The sequence below is a fragment of the Styela clava genome, chromosome 11, assembly GCF_964204865.1.
Source record: "Styela clava chromosome 11, kaStyClav1.hap1.2, whole genome shotgun sequence".
In the NCBI taxonomy this organism is placed as follows: Eukaryota; Metazoa; Chordata; class Ascidiacea; order Stolidobranchia; family Styelidae; genus Styela; species Styela clava.
In genome coordinates this window covers 3,262,956-3,283,055 of record NC_135260.1, presented here as the reverse complement: position 1 = coordinate 3,283,055, position 20,100 = coordinate 3,262,956, and the positions used below count along the sequence as shown (strand labels likewise).

The 20,100-nt window shown below is 36.8% G+C and overlaps 1 protein-coding gene across 1 annotated transcript; it reads left to right on the top strand.

The window, feature by feature from the left end:
• Positions 1–636: 636 nt before the first annotated feature.
• LOC120333154 (uncharacterized) lies at positions 637–19,332 on the top strand. The gene is made up of 13 exons (XM_078118155.1): positions 637–750; positions 3,901–3,959; positions 4,280–4,319; positions 4,622–4,744; positions 4,967–5,092; positions 8,957–9,130; positions 10,018–10,119; positions 11,517–11,649; positions 12,333–12,417; positions 13,244–13,325; positions 15,241–15,417; positions 17,638–17,846; positions 18,306–19,332. Exons 1-13 carry the CDS (start codon positions 681–683, stop codon positions 18,504–18,506), a joined length of 1,581 nt encoding a protein of 526 aa, XP_077974281.1. The 5' UTR covers positions 637–680; the 3' UTR covers positions 18,507–19,332.
• The last annotated feature ends 768 nt before the right edge of the window (positions 19,333–20,100 follow it).

Genomic DNA, 20,100 nt, shown 5'->3' with positions numbered 1-20,100 from the left:
ATTTCATATCCCATATTCGACATCCGAAATCCTATATTTGACGTCCGAAGTCTTATATTCGACGTCCGAAATCCTATATTCGACATCCGAAATCCAATACTCGATGTCTTTGAAGCTATATCTACGTCCGAAATACTATATTCAACGTCCGAAATACTATATTCAACGTCCGAAATCCTATTTCGAGGTTCGCAATCTTATATTGGACGTACGAAATCTTATATCGACGTCGACGCCCTAACCCTAAATTTTAATTTTCAGTTAATATACCTATATCTACCCAGACTGGGCCAGAGAAATTTGTTTCGCAAAGAACCCCGCAATATCTGAAGCCGGCAAGACATGTATGGCCTTTATTTTCATATAATAGGCCTCATGGTGGCGGTTACTATGCCATATTGCGCAAAATGTACCAGAAATCCACCAAATATGACTCTCACAGGCAGTGACGTCGTCGTCATCGTTTCATAAAAATGAAAAAGCAGCCCAAACTCTCTTTTTATGACGCAACACGTCTTCTGAAATTCAAAAAAGAGAAAACAATTCTTTCCGCTCAAAAGTTGTGAGTAATCTTGCATAGGATATATTTCGATGCAAATAGACTAAAGCTTCATTCTAATCTACGTTGTTCGGAAATCTACTTTTATCAAAGCAAAGTTGACAAAATTATTGGATTCAAAATGAAGATTCCGATTCGACACAATTTCATCGTACTAATGCTGTTGATGGAGGCTTGTTTATTGATTGAAGGTCAGTATAACCGTGCATGCCAAGTTGGGTTTGCTTGCTGGCCTGGGTTTTGGTTTTAGGGGCGCGCTATAACTGACACATGCAAACTGCGGCACGAATGCCAAATCCGTTCCGACATGGTATTCAATCTGGCCCGCCTGATGCTGCCGCAACCAATCTAAAACTAAATTTGGATGTTTGATTTGTCGAAATTGCAATTATATTCAGTTTTGACACGAAGCCTGTTGTTTTTCATTTCTGCTTTTCTAACGCATATACACGGGCCGCCTAGGTCTAGGTGGGTGACATTTTTGACACCTGGTCCCAAAACCTTGCCTACTCCTGCGCGATAAAATAGTTAATTTTCTTTGGATTTTTGATACCCAGATGGTAATTCTTACACCACGTAAAACGTTTGCCACAGTAAATTGCGCAAGATAATTGAGTTGCTCGTAATAAAGCTGCATGTTGAATAATTGTGAATGAATAATATTCTGGAATAATTTGTGTTAAAATTCACATAGTGTTAATGTCGGCTGTTTTTCGGCGCTCCAGACGTGTGTGTACCAATATGGAGGTAACTAATTTTGTTCGCCTATCTTACATCAAGTTGTGTAGAAGAACTGAAACTTATGGGCGATGGTAAATATTCACTTGACTAACACAGACCGTCCCCGAACTGGTAATAGAACTAAAATAGGAGAAATCGGAATAAAATTACGGCCTAACCTTAACCTGATATACTTCGGTACTACCGTTTTTTAATCGGCTTATATTAAATGCTGATTTCACAAAAGCAAAAAATAAAATAAATACTAAAAACCTCCCCAGCGATTATCGAATATGAAAATTAGTGGTTTGTACAGAGGATTAGTTTTTTGAAAATTATATAAAGACTCCAAAAATCAAGCCATTGATATGCAATCGGCATGAACGCTTTATACTTTTTTAAGTATAGAATCCAGAAATCTGATAATATACGTTCTCAGTGTAACAGTGTGTTGGTGAAATTATTTTATTAATTCGAATATTTTTCCCGAACCATACCGAAAAATTGTGCAATAAAACGATGGAAAAATATTTGTCGGATTCAACAAATTTCAACAGCTTATAAATGTATTCGTTAATCCGCGCTTTAGCTAATAAAGGTGACAAACCGTAACTGTCAATTGAAACATGGTAATTCAAAAATTTCAAATCTGTTTTCTTGCGTCACAGCGGGTATATTTTTATCAGATAGGATATTCATTTATTCCGGCGTAGAGGAAGCCGGCATGGCGGTGTAATAATATAACTAACCTCGGTCTCTCGATGAAGTTTAAACCGAAATTCAAATGTTGAAAATAATGATTTTTATCTGATAGCTTTTCCCTCGAATACCTCGTTTATTTTGTCACGTATTGGATGCGTTGCTGTACCGTAAACAGGGCTGGATTTAACAGGCAAATTAGGCCGACGCCTCGGGGCCCTCGGAATTAAATTTCGAACTATTATTCATTTTTAAATCGTTTTTTAATTGTAAAAGATAGTTCTAGAATAAAACCGGTTTAAAATTTTAGCAAGCTGATATTAAACAAGTAAATTTTTGTCTCATATATTTGCCGTTTAAAAATTAAAAACAGTACAATAATAAACTTATATAAATTTAAAAAACCGTACTCTGGTGCTATGGCGTTTTATTACGGCCGGAATTTCCTAATCTGCTATCCAATCTACTTGCGTAAGTATCGTTCGTATTTTTTCAGTAGATCAATGCCACACAATTTATTCATGACGCGTCTCAAAAACGGAGCAGCCTAACGATTTAAAAAAGCCCGCCGAAATTAAGTGAAATAGTTTAATCGTACATAAATACTAACATATTTAAAACTTCATAGTTTATGTGTTTACGCGCTTGCGTTCCATACACCAACAATTGTTACGTCATTATCACAGTTAAAGCACGTACATATTTGTAACAATTCAAACAAACCATAAGTATCCATTTATACGAGGCCGTATGCCAGATGAGCAAGTAACTTCACTGAGCGATATCTGTTGCAAATTTCTTGCTGAAAGTCATGTGTTTCATTGCTCGGGTATTCTATCACCTAACTATTATTAATTTTCATACATAGCAAACTGCGATGCTAGGTGTACCTAAAATCAAGTTTGCAGCCTATTTTAAAGCCCATTTATTTTTTCAGTCGGTACCGTGGTGCCCATTTGTCCGCTCCCCTTTTCTGGTCCGCTTATATCCTTCTACTTTAAATTTTGGCCCGCGCTCGATAAAGTTTGGTAACCCCTGGTATAAAACCTGCCCTGACCGTGAATCTTACTGAGTGAGCCTTCATCACAAAAAACATTTTGGTTTTGAAATCTCCGATGAGAGGATTTCCTCATTTGAAACGTTTGGTGTTTAAAACTTATCTTTTAAATATACATGTACACTCAAATATTTAGGAGAGAAAATTTGTTTATAGATTAGCGGGCCTGGTTGCCATTGGTAAAGCGTTGGATTCGGATATTTTGGCATCGCGGGGTAAAATCGCTGGTTCCATTTAATACCCACCACCTCACCCAAGGTGTTGTAAACCGAATCAGCAATGCCGAATCAACAAGATTGCCGTCCATCCAAAATATAGCAGATAATTACGTATCAGTGTCTGCTCGCCTTTTTCACTTCTGAGCATTTGAGTGTATATGACGATATTTCAAACTTAAGTTTAAAAAAACGTTTCAAATGAGGTGAAACTCTTATCGGCTGCTTGCACCTATAAATAAAATAGATATTTGATAAATACGTATAAATAAAAGCCGCCAACTATGGAAATTCAACTTTCCCGAGTTCATTGTTCGCCAGAAAAATTGAAACGATTCTCAGAAACCAGAAGTTGAATCGGTCAGATCTACGCTCATGCCCACAAGACCGCTAAACATTGTATTAAGTTCCCCAATGGCGGAGCAATAATTCAAATTTGATTCGACCAATCATCATCGAGGAAAATAATGCGTTCGCATGACGTGAGTGTCAGTTTGAAATTGAATAGCGAATGTGCACCATAAGGAAATAGGTACTGAATTAGTCACGTTATGAAAAACGTTCAGTAACATAATTTTCGTATATCGGTTATAAAATTATTTTAAAACGGTCATTTCGCTCGATTTTTAATTTCAATTTTCTCTTAACAGGAGAGCAATGCTGGATTCCTATGGTTTGCGACGATCAACCTACTTGGAGAGAACTTACGGTGAGAGCTTTAGTAGTAGTTTTATATGGGTGGCATTATTTGTAAAAATTAAACTGAACAATTTTGTTTGAAATCTGAAAATAAAAATAAGAAATTAGAATGTTCTGGAAAAATTTTTCAACTATAAGTGCTTTAGAAGCAAAACGTACTCGGAGCTCGATGGGGCCCGATACTTTATCCCAGATTTTATGTTTTCACTTTAATCCATTGGAACACTTTTTCACGGCGTATGGGAACACTTGCTTAGCTAAACCCTTACTTTAGCGATGTGCAGCCTTCATGTCCATGTATTTAAACGTTTCTCTCTTGTTCTATTTCAGAACGGACAGTGCACAAAAGAAGAAGAGAAGGCGTTGGAAGGTTCGTGTCCACAATATAATTTACTTCAAAATACGTTTGCATTTTTTTTATTTTTGTCAAACGGTCTGACAGCAAACATGCTCCCAAACAATCATTTCATTAGTAAAATATAAATTATTTTATATTTTTATTGCGCCATTTTTAACAATCGAATCATGACGTGTAGTTTAGCAATACCAATCTCATATTTTTATTTCTACCCAGAGAGAGAGAGGGGTACATATCTTCTAACAAAATTGTTAAAATGTGGATTGTGAAACTGATGACTCAATTTAATAACTGTTTATATTTATGTTTCGCAGCTTTAACGGAACAATTTGGAGAAACGAAAAGTAAATTCTATCAATTAAAAAAGACGATAGAAGAATTAAAGACAAATTCAGTGCCGCCATCTGTTGGTGTCAAAGAAACGACCACATCCCAGGGTATGAAAATCTATGTCAATTGCAACCACATGCACTAGAATAAATATCAAAAAAGTCCTTCAGTCCTAGTTAACGGTAATAAAGCGATTATGCGAAAACGCTGAAAAAGAAAAAAATTGAAATATATTCTCATTGCCATTCAGTATCTCATTCTTACCTTAAAGTACTCAAAACTATAAATCTTGCTGTAAACTTGTAATATGAAGTCACTTTTTTTCACAGGATACAAAGACAAGAAAACTTCTTCGGTCCGTACTTCAACCGTCCCTGCTACATCCCCGTGGTCTACTAAGGAAGCCTTTCTTTCTACTGTGCGCCCACAAACTACAAAAGTCGAACAGAGTACAGGTTGGTGTGGCCTTCTCCTTCTCGTTTTTCACTCGGAAAATATTTCTCTTTTAAGCGCTTTTTAGTACGCGTCAAATATCTCAAGTACGAATTCCCCAGCACCTGAGGACCAGAATAAGAAAAATTACGACACTTCCAAGAAAAGTAGATCCTTATGTATTAGTAATTGTCTTTTCTAGCGCCTTGTTTGGAGCGGATTGCGAAAACAAATAAAAAAGCACTAAATGTATTTGCTTCATTATAAGATATTAACGTGTTCGCTTAAGATTATCCTTAAAAAATTATTTTCTCTATCCCCTCAAGACGCCTTAATATAGGGCAGAGTAAAATTGCCTCAAGAGGGCGTCCATAGTCTGAGCGTTACCTCGATTTATGCCCTTTGCAACACCACTGTGAAGCTAGCAGCAATGTCAGCCAGAATATTTTTACACATTACATTGCATATAGTTTCCACGCGCCTATATTGTTCACATATAATTACATATAAAAATTGAAAAGACTGATAAAAATATAATTTTACCACGGAATTACATGAAAAATCTCTAAACTAATTAAATACAACGAATTTGACAAGAAAATGGTGTTTAAAAAAGACTAACTAAGCGAAAAAAGAATTTTCGAGTATTCCGCAAAATACGAAGTTTCGAAAAATTATCGTTTTATGAAACGTCGATTTCTCGAAAACCGCCAATAAAGGCAGCACCACGACACATTCGGAGAAAAGCAGATACATTATAGATTCGTTTTCCCTATATCATAACACTAGCAGCACGTTTTGACCTGGGCGTACATATTACTGAACATGTACTCTGAACATGCGTGTATTCTGAATTTTATAAACAATGTGGACGAAACGAATTTAAAAAGGGTTTGTATTTAAACTATATTTGCTAGATAATTGATCAAATATCTTTTTCTATTTGTCACACATTAATACTGTACGTCTATTAAACTTAGAATGAGCAGCGAAAAGTATAAAATATTAAAAAAAAAACATTTTACGCCCTCTAGTGGATTCTTTCCAGAATTTTAAAAAATTACCGATTTTGGAAAGGCAATTTCTATAAAACTGCCAATAAATGCAGCATTACAACATATTTTATTATGTCAGAACAGTAGCAGCATATTTTGACTTGGCCATATATAATACCAAACATAGCATGTATTATAAATTTTGTAAACAATGTGGATGAAACAAATTTGAAAAGGGTTTGTATTTCAATTAAATTTACTGGATAATAAAGTTGAAATACAAAACCCTTTTTAAATTTGTCACGTCACGTTGTTTATAAAATTGAGAATACACGCTATGTTTGGTAGTATATATGGCCAAGTCAAAACGTCTGCTATTCTCCAAAATTATCGTAATGCTGCCCTTTTTAGCGATTTCCAATAAATCGTTACTCCAAAAACGGTATGTTTGAAAAATTTGGAAAAAAATTCACCAGAGGAGGTACACTTTTTTCTTATTGTTGTATACTGAACAATTAATCAGTGAATTCAGTTGAAATACGACACCTTTATGAATTTGTAACGTCTTAATTGTTTAAAAATTGAAGAACTAGCCAATAGGCGCCCAGTTGGATTTCCGCTATTGCTTGAGGCCCGCATCTTTTCAGTTCACTAACAGATATTACTAACACGCCAATTCATTTAAACGCTGCGCATTCCGCTGAGTTCATTTCGAACGCTGCGCGTTTCGTAGTCTTACTCGTGGCTTTGTATATTGTGGTTTAAAATTAAAAAATAATCTTCACTAAAATCCCTAAGGCTCCTCCAGTTTATAGATTATCGAGACCAAAGATAACTTATTTGAAAGAGTATTTTGCTATGCGGAAGGTAGCATTCTTGGATTTTTAATTTTGACTTGGTTGGCGAGAAAACAGCGATAAATTGTGAAAAAAAAATTGAAATTTCATAACGATCGGCGCGTTTTTCGTTGTTACCATGGAAACGAAACCCATATCCGGACTTTCTACGAAACGCACATTACTAGGGTGACAGGATAACCCACATGGAAAATTTCATCCAGATTGGTCCATTCGTTAAGACGCTACATCCAAACAGACAGACAAACAGACGGATACACAGACAGACACACAGAACTACTGATATTAAGGGTCTCCTAGAAGCGGAGATCCAATATACGCTATGTTTGGTATTATATATGGCCAACTTTAGACGTGCTGCTATTGTTCTGACATACTGAAATCGAATATATAAGGTATCTGCTTTCCATCGAATGTGCGGTAGTGCTGCCTTTATTGGCGGTTTTCGAGAAATCGCTCTTTCAAAGACGATCGTTCTTTGAAACTCGGAAAAATCCACAAGGGGGCGTAAAATTATTTTTTGTTATTTTATACTTTCCGCAACTTATTCCAAGTTTAATGAACATAGAGTATTGATGTATGACCAATAGAAAAAAGTATTTGATGAATTATCCAGTAAATTTAGTTGAAATACAAAACCCTGAATTTACTTTGAACCGATTTTAATCGGTAAGTATGTTGATTGGTATTTGTCTGTTTGTCTGTCTGTCTGTTAGATGCACGCGATATCTCACGAAAGCGAGATTGAATCTGCTCCAGATTTAGCATGTGCATTCATCATATTTCGGACCAGAAGCCTATTGATTTTGGGCAAAATATGTCGTATAATTAGCGAGTTATTAATTCATTAGTGATAGGACACAAGGTGTCACAATGGAGTAAGAGCGCTGTTTTTGGGGATTCCCTAAGGCTTCGATCGATAAGTCTTCGGTCTCTGACCGATATTCTCTTTTTAAAAATTAACGCGTTAAAATTTAACGGGACATTTAATTTTACGCGTGGGTATTTTCTGCGATTCTGTCAGTCCCAATTTCGTGTTGTCCTTGCGACTATCGTTTCGACGTGCGACTCAAGAAATCGGGGTCAATAACAAAGAATATAAATAATAGTCCGAGGTCAAAGGTCAAACGTCCATTATGCTCTGATTCAACGTATTCTTTATCAATCAATTCTACGAGGATGTACTGAATATTATTTAAAGTCGCTAAAACACTCCCAAAATTAATACCAAGTATGAAATAATGTTTGGGGTGAAATGTCAAACGTTCATTTTGCTCTGATTCAACTTATTTTTTATCCTATAATTTTACGCCGATGTACTGAACAGTATTTGAAGTCACAAAAACACTCTCAAAATTAAAATCAAGTATAGAAATATTGTTTGGGGTCAAATGTCAAACGTTCATTTTTCTCTGATTCAACGTATTTTATATCCAATAATTTTACTCGGATGTACTGAGCAGTCTGACAGCATCTAAAGTTAGTCATTTGCAATTTTGCACGCGGCTTTTAACTTAGGTTTAAAAATAAATCAAATATCTGTATGTAGTTTTCACAACTTTCTCCAAGACCTGATTAACCACACGAAAGGCTGTGACGGGTTGTAGTTTTCCCATCCAGGATCTTAGACTGACATGGGCGACCTTCGGCTTGCGGGCCAAATCCGACCTGTTGGGTAATTCAATCTGACCCTCCTGATGCTGCCACAACCAAAATAAAACCAAATTTTAATGTTTTAGTTAAAAATAGATCTAGCTAAAGGATTTTGTCAACATTTCTATTTAATTTTGTTTGAACACGAGGCTTATTGCTTTACACTTTTGCTTTTGTAACACTATAAATATTGTTCATAAAATGTAATTTTTTACGTCGCACTTTTATGGCCCGCCAGACTAGGTGGGCAAAATTTTTGGCCCCTGCTCCAAAAATCTTGCCCACCCCGCTCTTAATCCTTGTTCGTAGTTAAGGAGGTGAAAATGAAATTTGTTGAAAAGTCTGGTCTGCACCTTCTAACTGTTCTAATATTCATTTACAGTACGTACCTGCCCAGAACCTAGTGCTCCAGACAACGGGACTGTAGTTACCGCACCTGACTTAGAGTTAGGTCAGACTATCGAATATTCATGCAATGCTGGATACGTTCTTCAAGGTTCAAACATCGGAAAATGCGAAGAAAATGGAACCTGGGGGGAAGTGCCCACTTGCGTAGGTAAGTGTTGACATAGCGCTGTGCATTCGGGGATAATTTTTCAAACTCCGAGGTGTTCGGTGGTTCCAATAAGGGATAATTATGTGCGAGAAGATTGATGGCCCCTCGCTATCACGTAAGCGCTGGTCGTTTACAGCTTCCTCACCATGTAGTCTGTGTATCTGAAACTATGTAGGCTAATTATTTCTAAATCCACGGGTAATCCAAAATGGGTAATGAGACTACTGGTGGGACTACCACTATATGATTGAAGTGTCTCATTGGCCTTCTACTCCCATGTGATAAATATTAAAAGATACTCCTAATTAAGGTATGTATACCAAGATGGCGGACACCGGACCGTAGTATGTGTACCAGATTAGGGTTAGGGCATAATTTTATTCTAATATTTCCTATATTAGTTCTATTACGTGTTCGGGGACTAGCTTCATGACTCCCGTAGTATTTGTACATAACATTATGGCCTAACCCTAACCTGGTACACATACTACGTTCCGGTGTCCTCCATCTTGGTACGTTTAGTTCAGGAGAGCCCTATAAACCCTATCTTAAAAATCGAGCTAACTCCTGATCTGACTCTTATTTAAAAGAACTTTGCTTTCGTGTCTAATCCATGCAAGCCTCCCTAAATAGACTGTTTAGCAAATTTGCTTGTTGAGATTTTATTAATAATTTTGACTTATAACCATTGAAAGTCTAACATTCCGACGTCGTTTATTTATCTCTGGACTTCAAAGATGAGTCGGAGATAAAAAAAAAAATTGTTCCAACCCGATGTCGATTGTGAATTTCAAACGACTTCACAGTCCCGTTCATAATAAAATGATATTCAGTTTAGGCCAGAATACGAGGCTCTGACTCTGAAAAAACTCTTCTGTGTTTTTCAGTCGATCTCACTTGTGATTTTGAGTCTTCAACCAACCCTACATGCGGCTACACGAGAGGTAATCGAACATTTCAGAGAGAATACAGAAATAATGACGTTACAGGTATTGTTTCTATATGAAACGCTTAGATGAGCCACTTTTACTTCTAAATAACGTTGCTTACAAATGAGTCAATTTTACTTTTGAGTGAGTAACTTTTCTTACAAATGAGTCTCCTCTAATTCTGAGTGAGTGCCTGTAACTTTGCTTAAAAATGAGTCTCCTTTACTTCTGAGTGAGTCTCCGTAATTTCGCTCAGAGATGAGCTTTGTTTACTTTTGAGTGAGTGCTCGTAACTGTGCTCCAGAGATTGGTCTTTTTTACTTCTGAGTGAGCAACTCCACTTTTGCTTACAAACGAGTCACCTTTACTTCCTTCTGAGTGAGTGCCTGTAGGTTTTGGGTAAGTGACCATAACTTTGCTCGGAGATGAGTCACCTTTGCCTCTGAGTGAGTGTTCGTAACTTTGCTTACAAATGAGTTTCCTTTACTTCTGAGTGAATGCCTAAAACTTTGCTTACAAATAAGTCTTCTTTACCTCTGAGTGAGTGTCTGTAACTTTATTTGCACATGAGTCTCTTTTTCTAGCGGTAGAAAATTTAGAATACATTACTAATCTAGAATACTTCAATCAAATCTGGAATACCAAATCCTATTCTATTTTTATTCATAGGGTGGAGAATTTTAAAAAAGGAGGGGGGGGGGTCAAAATCGGAAATTCCCATTGTCACCTGTAACAGTCACCGCGATTACGCGCTTATTAAAAGGGTCGCCTTTTTAGCCTACAAGGGTTTTTCTCTCGCGTAAAACATTCAATCCATGACAACTACAAGGTTCTATAATGTCCTTAAATATTATTTTAATTGTTTCCAACGTAAACCGTGGTTGCTCTTACGTTCACATAAAAACTCTAAAATAACACGGCGATCTGTGGACTTTTGACATAAAATCCCTCAACAAATGCTATTGTTTTCGTTTTTAATTTCAGTATTTTATATTGCAGCTTTTCAATCGAAAAATTTGCGTCCCAGATTTACCCCTTCACTTGTCTTTGAAATCTCGCCTCCGATGAACATATAATAATTTCACCGGATTCACAGTTCAGTGCGAGTACAGAAATAAAATAAATATCATCGTTATCGTGGCACAAATTTGTGGAAAATTTGTGATTTAGAAAGAAGAAACTCCAACGTAAAGGCGTTTAAGGCCTAAATAACACGTCACGCTGGCGGAAACAATCGCCCACAGGCTTCAAAACGGCGAATTCACTCAGGGTAATTAGTGGTGCGATGGCACGCGCATTGTAATGCTTAGCGCGTTGCGCCAAATTGTATCACTACGTGTTCAGATTTTAGACTCTCTCGCAAGAATTGAAAGAACTTGTGTCGGAAAATTCCTGCGATTCATCTCAATTTTCACATCAAATATCATCTCAATTTCTTTTATTTTTATTCATTCTAGGTTATGTTCTTGCTGGTAATGGTACAATCAGGTCCTTACCTAAGGCTTTGGCTAAGGAACTATGCATGAGTGTCGACATAAAAGGGACATCTGATGGAGAACTGGTGGCCAAGGCTCACAATGGAACTGTAACGTGAGTAGCTAACATTGCATTTATTTTATCACCCGACTATTTGCCGCTTTCACTCCAGAGCAGGCTTTGTATTGGCAGTCACTGTACAGTAAAGAAATATTATTTTTAAAAACCAATACCGGAATCACAAAAAAATTTGTGCGCTCTGCCGAGAAGTGCCAATTTTGACTAGTGTGCGACACACGAATTTAGTTTAATCTGATACGCGCGAGTAATTCCAATCCCTTTGAATTGCAAAAATACATCGGTCCAGATTACTATCTATACCTATGAACAACGCATGTCATGTTGTCACGCAAAGCCTATGTTTAATAAAGGTGCGCCCGCGGCTCCACCCAGTTATTTGTATCTGGCCCTTTGTATTAAAGGTTGCACACCCCTGTTTGAGATTATTCCAAAAAAAATTTTGGCTCCATGAGGGTCATCTGTGAACGGAATTACTGGCAAACCGCAGTAATGTGAAGAGCTGCTGAAACTATAAATAATGATAGCGGTGCATTCCACATTAGTAAATACTGATTGGCGGGAAACTTGAGGCAGTTAAAGTTTATGCGCTCGGGAGAAGTGCTAAATAATAGATTTCATATAAATGAGGTTCCTTAAAAAAGCAAATATAACCAATTTTGATTTATTTTGTAAGTAAGTATTTTGAAGACAGCAATGAAATGTTTTGAAATTTCTAGGAAAGCAATCTGGTCGTTTTCTGCCTCGACTACCTGGAAGACCGAGAAATTCATTTTAAAGAAAGTGAACTCTACAGATACCGAGGTTTGCAACACATTTGTTAGCAAAAAACTATTTAAACCAGAAATGATTGAATGTGAATCCCACCCCACAAAAGTTTTGACGCTCCAGATGTATGTGTACCAACATGGAAGTAACTAATTTTGTTCGCCTATTTTACATCAAGTTGTGTAATATGATTGAAATCTATGGGCAGGAGGGTTATTCACTTGACTAACACAGACAGTCTCCGAACTCGTAAAACAACTAAAGTAAGGAATACCGGAATAAAAAATGGCCTAGCCCTAACCTGGTACACATACTACCGGAATCCCATCTCACATGGGCGTTTGGTTGAGATTGGTAGGGCGTAGTCTAGTTTCATCAGCGTACAGGGGGGTGGTATCATTTCTTTCCACAATTGGAGTTTCTCTGGAATTCCTTTACTAACTGGAAACACATATTAGCCGTTTTATCAACTTTTCTCTCCGCATGTATAAACCTCAAATTTAGATTTTTTTGACTCTATGAGAATTCACTCACAATTTTGATCCATTCAAGGACTGACTCCAGATTGACAATAAATTCTGATTTTAATTCCTCTACTTTGAGTCCAACAAAGAAAACCAAAATTTTGTGACAAAAACTTCATATCGTGCAAGCATGTTGAGAATGCTTAGTTAAATTAATGCATTTCGCGATCTGTCTGAAAATTGTCTTCGATTTTCACATTTAGAAATCTGGAATTCCGGTTGCTGACTTCGTGGTTAGAAAGTTCGATTCCGACTTTTCACTGAAAGCACTCTCAACTTCCACTCTAGACTCTACCTCGCGGCCCTGTTCAAACTTCAATCTTTTCTATTTCATTTAGGTCCAACTTGAGCTTGAGGCATCCGGGAATGTCGAGTTAGACAACATAACAACTTTGAACTCTTCCGAATGTTATGGTCTAGGTAAGTACATCAAAATTTATTTAGTAAATGGCAAAGTTGTTGGAGCTTCGAATGTTTTCTCCGATATTCTCGGGTTCAAACCCCAGTTCAGTCCGGTTGATAAACTGGTGTAGATCAGGGCTTCCCAAACTTTTGAGCTCGCGGCCCCTTTTAATATATTAAAATTTTTCGCGGCCCTTGTTCACGCTAATAATGCTAAACAGTTCAAAATATGCATTTTCGATATTTTATTGACACAGCTAATTCTCAACTTTTAATAGGGCTACTCAATAACAAAAACACCTGTACTGAGATTATTCAATGTAATGAGTGCGAATGCTTCTTGCTGCATAACAAGTTCAGCCGTGGCGCAATGTTTGTTTATACAGGCCTAATGATAAATTACGATGTCTGCCCACCGACGACCTGGTCCTAATCCGGAATTGTTCACTCTTATTAATCAAACTTAGCATAAAGCAGCGGATTTCAGCGTCACCAAATCATCAAGGACAAAACTAATGGCGTACCTCCACTAAAAAAATATGCTGCCGCAAAATAAAACACAAGTTTGTCATCGTTAATATGTACTTTGTGCCTTTTGAGGATTATAAAACATGTAGGCCTAACTCTGCCTAGCTTTTTTTTTAAATGCCCAAAACTCACTCATGTTCGATAAACTCGGTTCAGCGAATGAATAAACTGCGGCCAACGAAATTTCAGCATTAGGGTTTACCTGTTACGTAACAACGTAACAGAAAGTAAATAATATAGAACGGTAAAATGAATTCGATTCATATACACATCATTTGCTTTAATGAGAAACAATAAAACATTTGGAATAAATATAATGCTTAGTGTTTGAAGCCGGCATTGTTATGCAAGCACGCAAATCGGGTCAAATGATCAGAATATGCATTGTCATGCAAGCGCGATGATTCTACTGTGTTTCCCCCAAAATAAGTCCAAGCCTAAATTTTAAAAATGATTTTAATTCAACCGCTCGCCTTGAAAAAAGACTTCGTCGATAGCGCAATTTGTTCACCTAATCCCGTGGAAGTTTCAATTTTGCTAGGGCGTTGCAAAATTTCGTGATGGTGTTATAATAAATAAGTTTAATTCTGAAAATTCGGTTTTCTGTAGATACCGATTATTTTTCCTTGGTTTAAAAAGCGTTGCGCACCCCATCTTCTTTGTGATTTTGTATTTATATAAAGCAGGCTTTTCTACCATGGCCCAATAAATGTGATTTCACTGACTGTTGTTAGATTTTGTTTGTTCGTTTATATTAAACTCATTGCAAAAAAGGTATTATATTGAAATGTATTAATACGCACGGTACGTTTCACGAGAAGTCGCAACTTGAGCAGTTTTCTGGAGGGCGTCGCAACACAATGAAGTTCGAAAACCACTGTGTCCTAGTCGATAGAAAAAAAATCTACTTTAAATGGTTAATAATCTATATGTAGCAGCTATTTTAAATGAAAACGTGCTATTAAATTGGTATCATATTTAATCATATTATTTATATATTTCGGTATTCATATTTTATATATTAAAAAAATATCGTAATTCTCTACATCCCCCAAAAATGAGCCGCAGTGTACGGAAGAAAATTGAAGACAATGTCTTATTTTCGGGAAAACACGGTATGATGATGTATATTCACTCGGAATTGTGAAATTATCGTTTTACACTATTTTTAATAATTGTATTTCAAATCAAGAGTGAAAAAGTGCAATAGATATAGTACTTTGTGTAAAATTGGTGTTCTCTTCGCGGCCCCTAGTTTGGGAAGCCCTATTGTAGACGATGCTGCTGTATCAGTGGCCGCTTCCACAAAGCCTTTCTTGAAATGAAAAAAAATTTCATAAATTTAAAATAATCTCAAACAAATACTATGCAAGTTAACTTTCTTCTATCATTTGTTTTCTCGCAGCTACACCATGTGCGAAGCGAAATCTTGAGAACGGAGCAATTTCTCCTGAGCAGGACTTGTACAGTGAGGATCAGGAGGTCAGTTACTCTTGCAGCATTGGTTACTCTTTGGAAGGCGGGCAGACGGGAACATGCAAAGCTGACGGATCATGGTCCACAACACCAGTGTGCAAATCAAGTGAGTTTTTTTCTATAACAATTAAGACCTTCGAACCTCCATTCCTAACCTGCTGTCAGCTCAATAGTCATGTATGGAGGAGGACATTCAAATAGCAACAGGGACCATATATACATTCTTATTCCTAACCTGCTGTCTGTATGGCAGTCCAGTAGCCAGCCCTGTATGAAGGAGGCCATTCAAATGGCGATTGAGATCATATATCCATCCCTATTCTTAACCTGCTGTCTGGCAGCCCAATAACCCTCTATAAAGGAAGCCATTTCAAGTAGCAAATGGGACCGTATATCAATCCCTACTTGTAACCTACTGCCCATATGGCAGCCCAAAAGCCCTGTATGAGAGAGGTCTTTCAAAACGCAATTGGGGTCATATATTCATCCCTATTTCTAACTTGCTGTCTATATGAAAGCCGAATATCCCTGTATTGGGGAGGGAGGTCATGATTACGTCTGGGCATCTCGAATCGAATAGTAAATTATTCGAATCGGTCCAGAGCAAAATTTCGAATTGCCGCCATCTTGTATTTTTTAATTTCGCCAATGATCGAGGTGAATTCCCCAGTTTTCTTCAAGCCATATTTTTTCAACACAATTCTGACATTTGACTATTTTCTGTAGTGAGATATCGATAAAACGCGTTTCTTATTGTATGTGAACGCTCAGCAATCTGACTGAGTGTTGTATTCTGTGTTTTCAGTAATTCATTTGTTGACAGGACCAATTACAATAAAAAATTGCGTACAATTATACATCTCCCAAGTATATTCGACTCAAAAAAAATATTCGATTCAATTCTGAAATCATCAGGTATTCGAAAATGCCCAGCCCTAGTCATGATTGGTTGTCTTGTAGCTTTTGTTAGTCCTGCTAAATAACCAGTTCTACTCGAAAAATCAGATGGTGTTTAGGGCCATTTATCCATCCCTACTTCTAACCTACTGTCTGTATGACAGTCCAATAGCCCTGTATGAGGGAAGCCATTTAAATGGTGTTTGGGATCATATATCCATCCCTGTTTCTAACCTGCTGTCTATATGACAGTCCAATAGCCCTGTATGGGGGAAGCCATTTAAATAGCAATTGGGGCCATGTATTCATTCCTATTTCTAACTTGCTGTCTATATGGTGTTCACGGCTTAAGTAGCACACTGCGCTGACGAAAACAATCTGCATTTTAAAGAAAATGCAATGGCACGCATTATTAGCGACTTTTTCAGTCATCCAAAAAGGTAAAAAAAGAGAGGGGATGAAATGACTACATTAAATGACTGTTCCAGAAGCCTCTAATTGCAAGCTCGCGATTCCGACGATTTGAAGTAATGACTTCTACTTAAACCCAATTGGCATTTCGGAAAAATATTTTAGGGAGCAGAGCCGTAAATTTCTTAAGTACTCGGGGAAATAAGAGCATAAATGTAAGGGCATATGATCAAGACATAAGATTACAGGCGCAGGCGCAGAAATCATTTTTGAAAATTTTTATTTGAACTTCAACTTTCGTTCACGAGGTATAGAAATGAAGTCGTGCAGCACGAAATTGACTGGATAAAACGCTTTGGGGGACTCTCTTTTTAACACTAAGCGTGTTTTGTCAATAACTATGACTTTACATAATTTCGTAAATCCTCAAATTACGTGCGAGGCCCTGGTCAGAATAACACCGGCGCTTGCCGTCAGCCAAAGCGCAGATTTGACGCCAGTCACCTTTAAGTTTACTCGCCATTACTCAGGTAATCTTTGTTGCCTTCGTTTCCACCGCTTAATAATATGATTAAATTCAGCGGGTGCTATCTCCTATACTCAGGCCGTGTCTGACGAGTCATTACCGCCGGCCTGCTGGCATTGAACTCACTAAAAAATGAAGGGAACCTTCCGTAACTCTGAACCACATTCTACTGAGACAACTATCGCGATGTGAAGAGCTAGGCGTTAAAACACGATCATTCTGAATGTGACCTGTACAAGAAATTACTGTTATGTGAGCAGATGCTGGTATTACCGGTAGTTTTCACACATTCTCCCTGAACAAGGCTTTAAAGAAGCAACCAAAGATAGGTGAAGGACTAATGGTTTTACCCATTCCCTCATTCTGAACAAGACTCTGCGCAAACAGCCGCACATAGGCAACGAGCTTAATACGTAGGAATGATTATTCTCTTTAAAATTGTTTCATAAATTTCTGACTTCAAACTCTTTTGAATTTCATTTTTATTTTCAGAATGTAGCGTTGTCTATAATTCGAAATGTTTTCGAGTGATCTATTATAAAGCGGACAACGTCTCATTAAGCGTCGCTGAATCTATTTGCAAAAACAATCTGGCTAACATTTATGACGTCACACACTACAACCTGACTCGAGATTATTTACGATCAATGATTCCTCATAGATGGTCGTGGATTATTGTTCGCACGGGAATGACTTACAAGGTAAATGAAGTCGGATTCATGTTGTTTATGCGGCCATACATGAAATTATTATAAGACATTGCCGATATTGGTACCGTATTACCATGTGCTATTACATTTTATCTTGAGGTTAAACCCAGCGTTTTCCAGTTTTTATCAATAAATCCAAGCACAAACTTTCGTCCCCATGTAAAGTTTCCGGGTAATTTGACTCCAACACCAGTGGAATGCTTCAACTTGACAGCTCTGGTACTAAATCAGAGTAGACTAATCCAAACGAATTTGATTTATGTGTTGATTCAATTCTCATCAATCAAGTGAAGTGTGACTGGACAGAATATTCATGTTATAGTGTCACGCTTCATTCAGTTTCTTATTGAGGTCCGAATTTGTCAGAGCATATGGCAAGGATTACTGGTTCAACTATATTCTCAAACTGCCATCTGTTATTTTTCTGAAAACATATTTTCATTTCGACAGCACGGCCAGCTGTATTCTACGACGGACCAAGCTATGTCTCTGCCAACTGGGGTTTGGTCTCCTCGTTATCCGGTTTTCAATACTTTCCAAACAGCTGTTAGTGTTGAGATCAATGAAAACCCGAAATACAAGAATCAAGGGATTGTTAATACTACTCCTTCCCATTCATGTCAAGGAGCCATCTGTGAAAATGATTTATAACTCTGTCTATTGAATGATTGATAAACAAGAACTGTAGAATTACTTGAGTTTGAGAGTAATTGTTATTCACTCTGATAGCCTAAATAAAACTTTGAATCACTATTTCCACAGTTGAACCAACATATGCTCTTGTATTCCCGAATATTCGTTAGCCACAATTGCAGCTTAATTTACACCCCAACTTCCTATTTTCACGTTCTACAGTTGAACAAGCACATGGGGTAAATAGATTCTGCATGTGGTATATAACCCCCACATTGGATACAGTAGGGGTGTAGGGCAACTACTTATCACTTGTATAAGACGGCTAATTCACCGATAATTTTATTTGAAGAATTCATTTAAATCGTCACAATGATATAGTTTGCGCCAAAGTCTGACGTGTTTTAAATCTCCATCCCGAACAAGGCTCTGCATAGGGGGTCCTTTATACTTAAAAAACTACGAATTGTTTGTTTTGAATTTGCTCGAACTGTAGTACATAGATGACAATGAGCTTGATACATAGGTTACAATCGACCTGTTGGAAGGTTGTATGTTTGCATGATAGTTGGAATAAGATTTGAAATTATATTGAAAATAGACGAGCCGATGAATCGGTGACCATGTTCTCTTCTTTACTCCTCACAATCAATTCCATCGAATTTAAACCTGAGACCTGTATGTTGAACCGATGCGATTTAATGCTCACTTATCCAAATTGTCTGTTTGTCGTGCTTTTCTTGTGTAGGAATTTCAATAAAACTGCATTCATTGTTGGATTTCTACCGAACAACTATTTTTATTTCTTAGATGTGTTCAAGAAATTTATTATTTTAACCCAATTTGTTTCTGAGTGATTGTTAATATCCTTGAAATGTTTGCGATTTGGTTAATTCAAATATATATTTCATGTTCAAGAAATTTCAGTAAATTACAAAAATGATACTTTCGAGGTAACGACCTCGTATCTGTAACCTTTGAATATCTAAAGATTTTAAGTTTCAAAAAATTATAAAAAGACGTCTTCAGATATACTTTGAATACGTTTTACGCAAATTATATTCATTTAGAAAACTTAAAATCAAAATTATCATAAAACAAAAATACAGAGTAGCATTGGTATAAACGTAATTGGCCGGAATGAATTTTTACTACTTTCTTTATTATTTTGCAGAATTTCGATTGTTTTTCCTTTTTACTGACCTTTCTAGAAGGTTGTCTCTCGATTAAAAGCACTTTAAGTAAAAGATGTGCGATAGTTGTTCATTTTTCTTGACTAAATTATTTTGCACATAGTTTTCACACTTTTTTCCTCCAACATTCCATATTGTCAATAATTTAAGCCGCATGTCTTCTTAATTTTCATTGCTATGTCCATTTTAATGGATATATTTCTCCCGGATTGAATAACCCCATTAGAAAATTTTGCTGAGAAATATTTTACAAATATCAGGTTTATTTGCCTAACTTTTGGGTCCGAATTTCCAATTTTCTTCTATATTCAAATTTGACATATTTTTCGATTTTTATTAAATAAAAGTTTTGTTGTGACCTGAAAAAAGTATAAGAAATTCAAGAAGTTATTCAAATCAATTAGAGCATTGCCTTCGCT

Bases quoted from the DNA above. Each gene is read 5' to 3' on its own strand.
- LOC120333154 (XM_078118155.1), top strand. From the start codon at position 681: ATGAAGATTCCGATTCGACACAATTTCATCGTACTAATGCTGTTGATG. The intron at 11,650-12,332 runs GTGAGTAGCTAA...TGAAATTTCTAG, and splicing joins GCTCACAATGGAACTGTAAC to GAAAGCAATCTGGTCGTTTT. The intron at 15,418-17,637 runs GTGAGTTTTTTT...TTTTATTTTCAG, and splicing joins AACACCAGTGTGCAAATCAA to AATGTAGCGTTGTCTATAAT.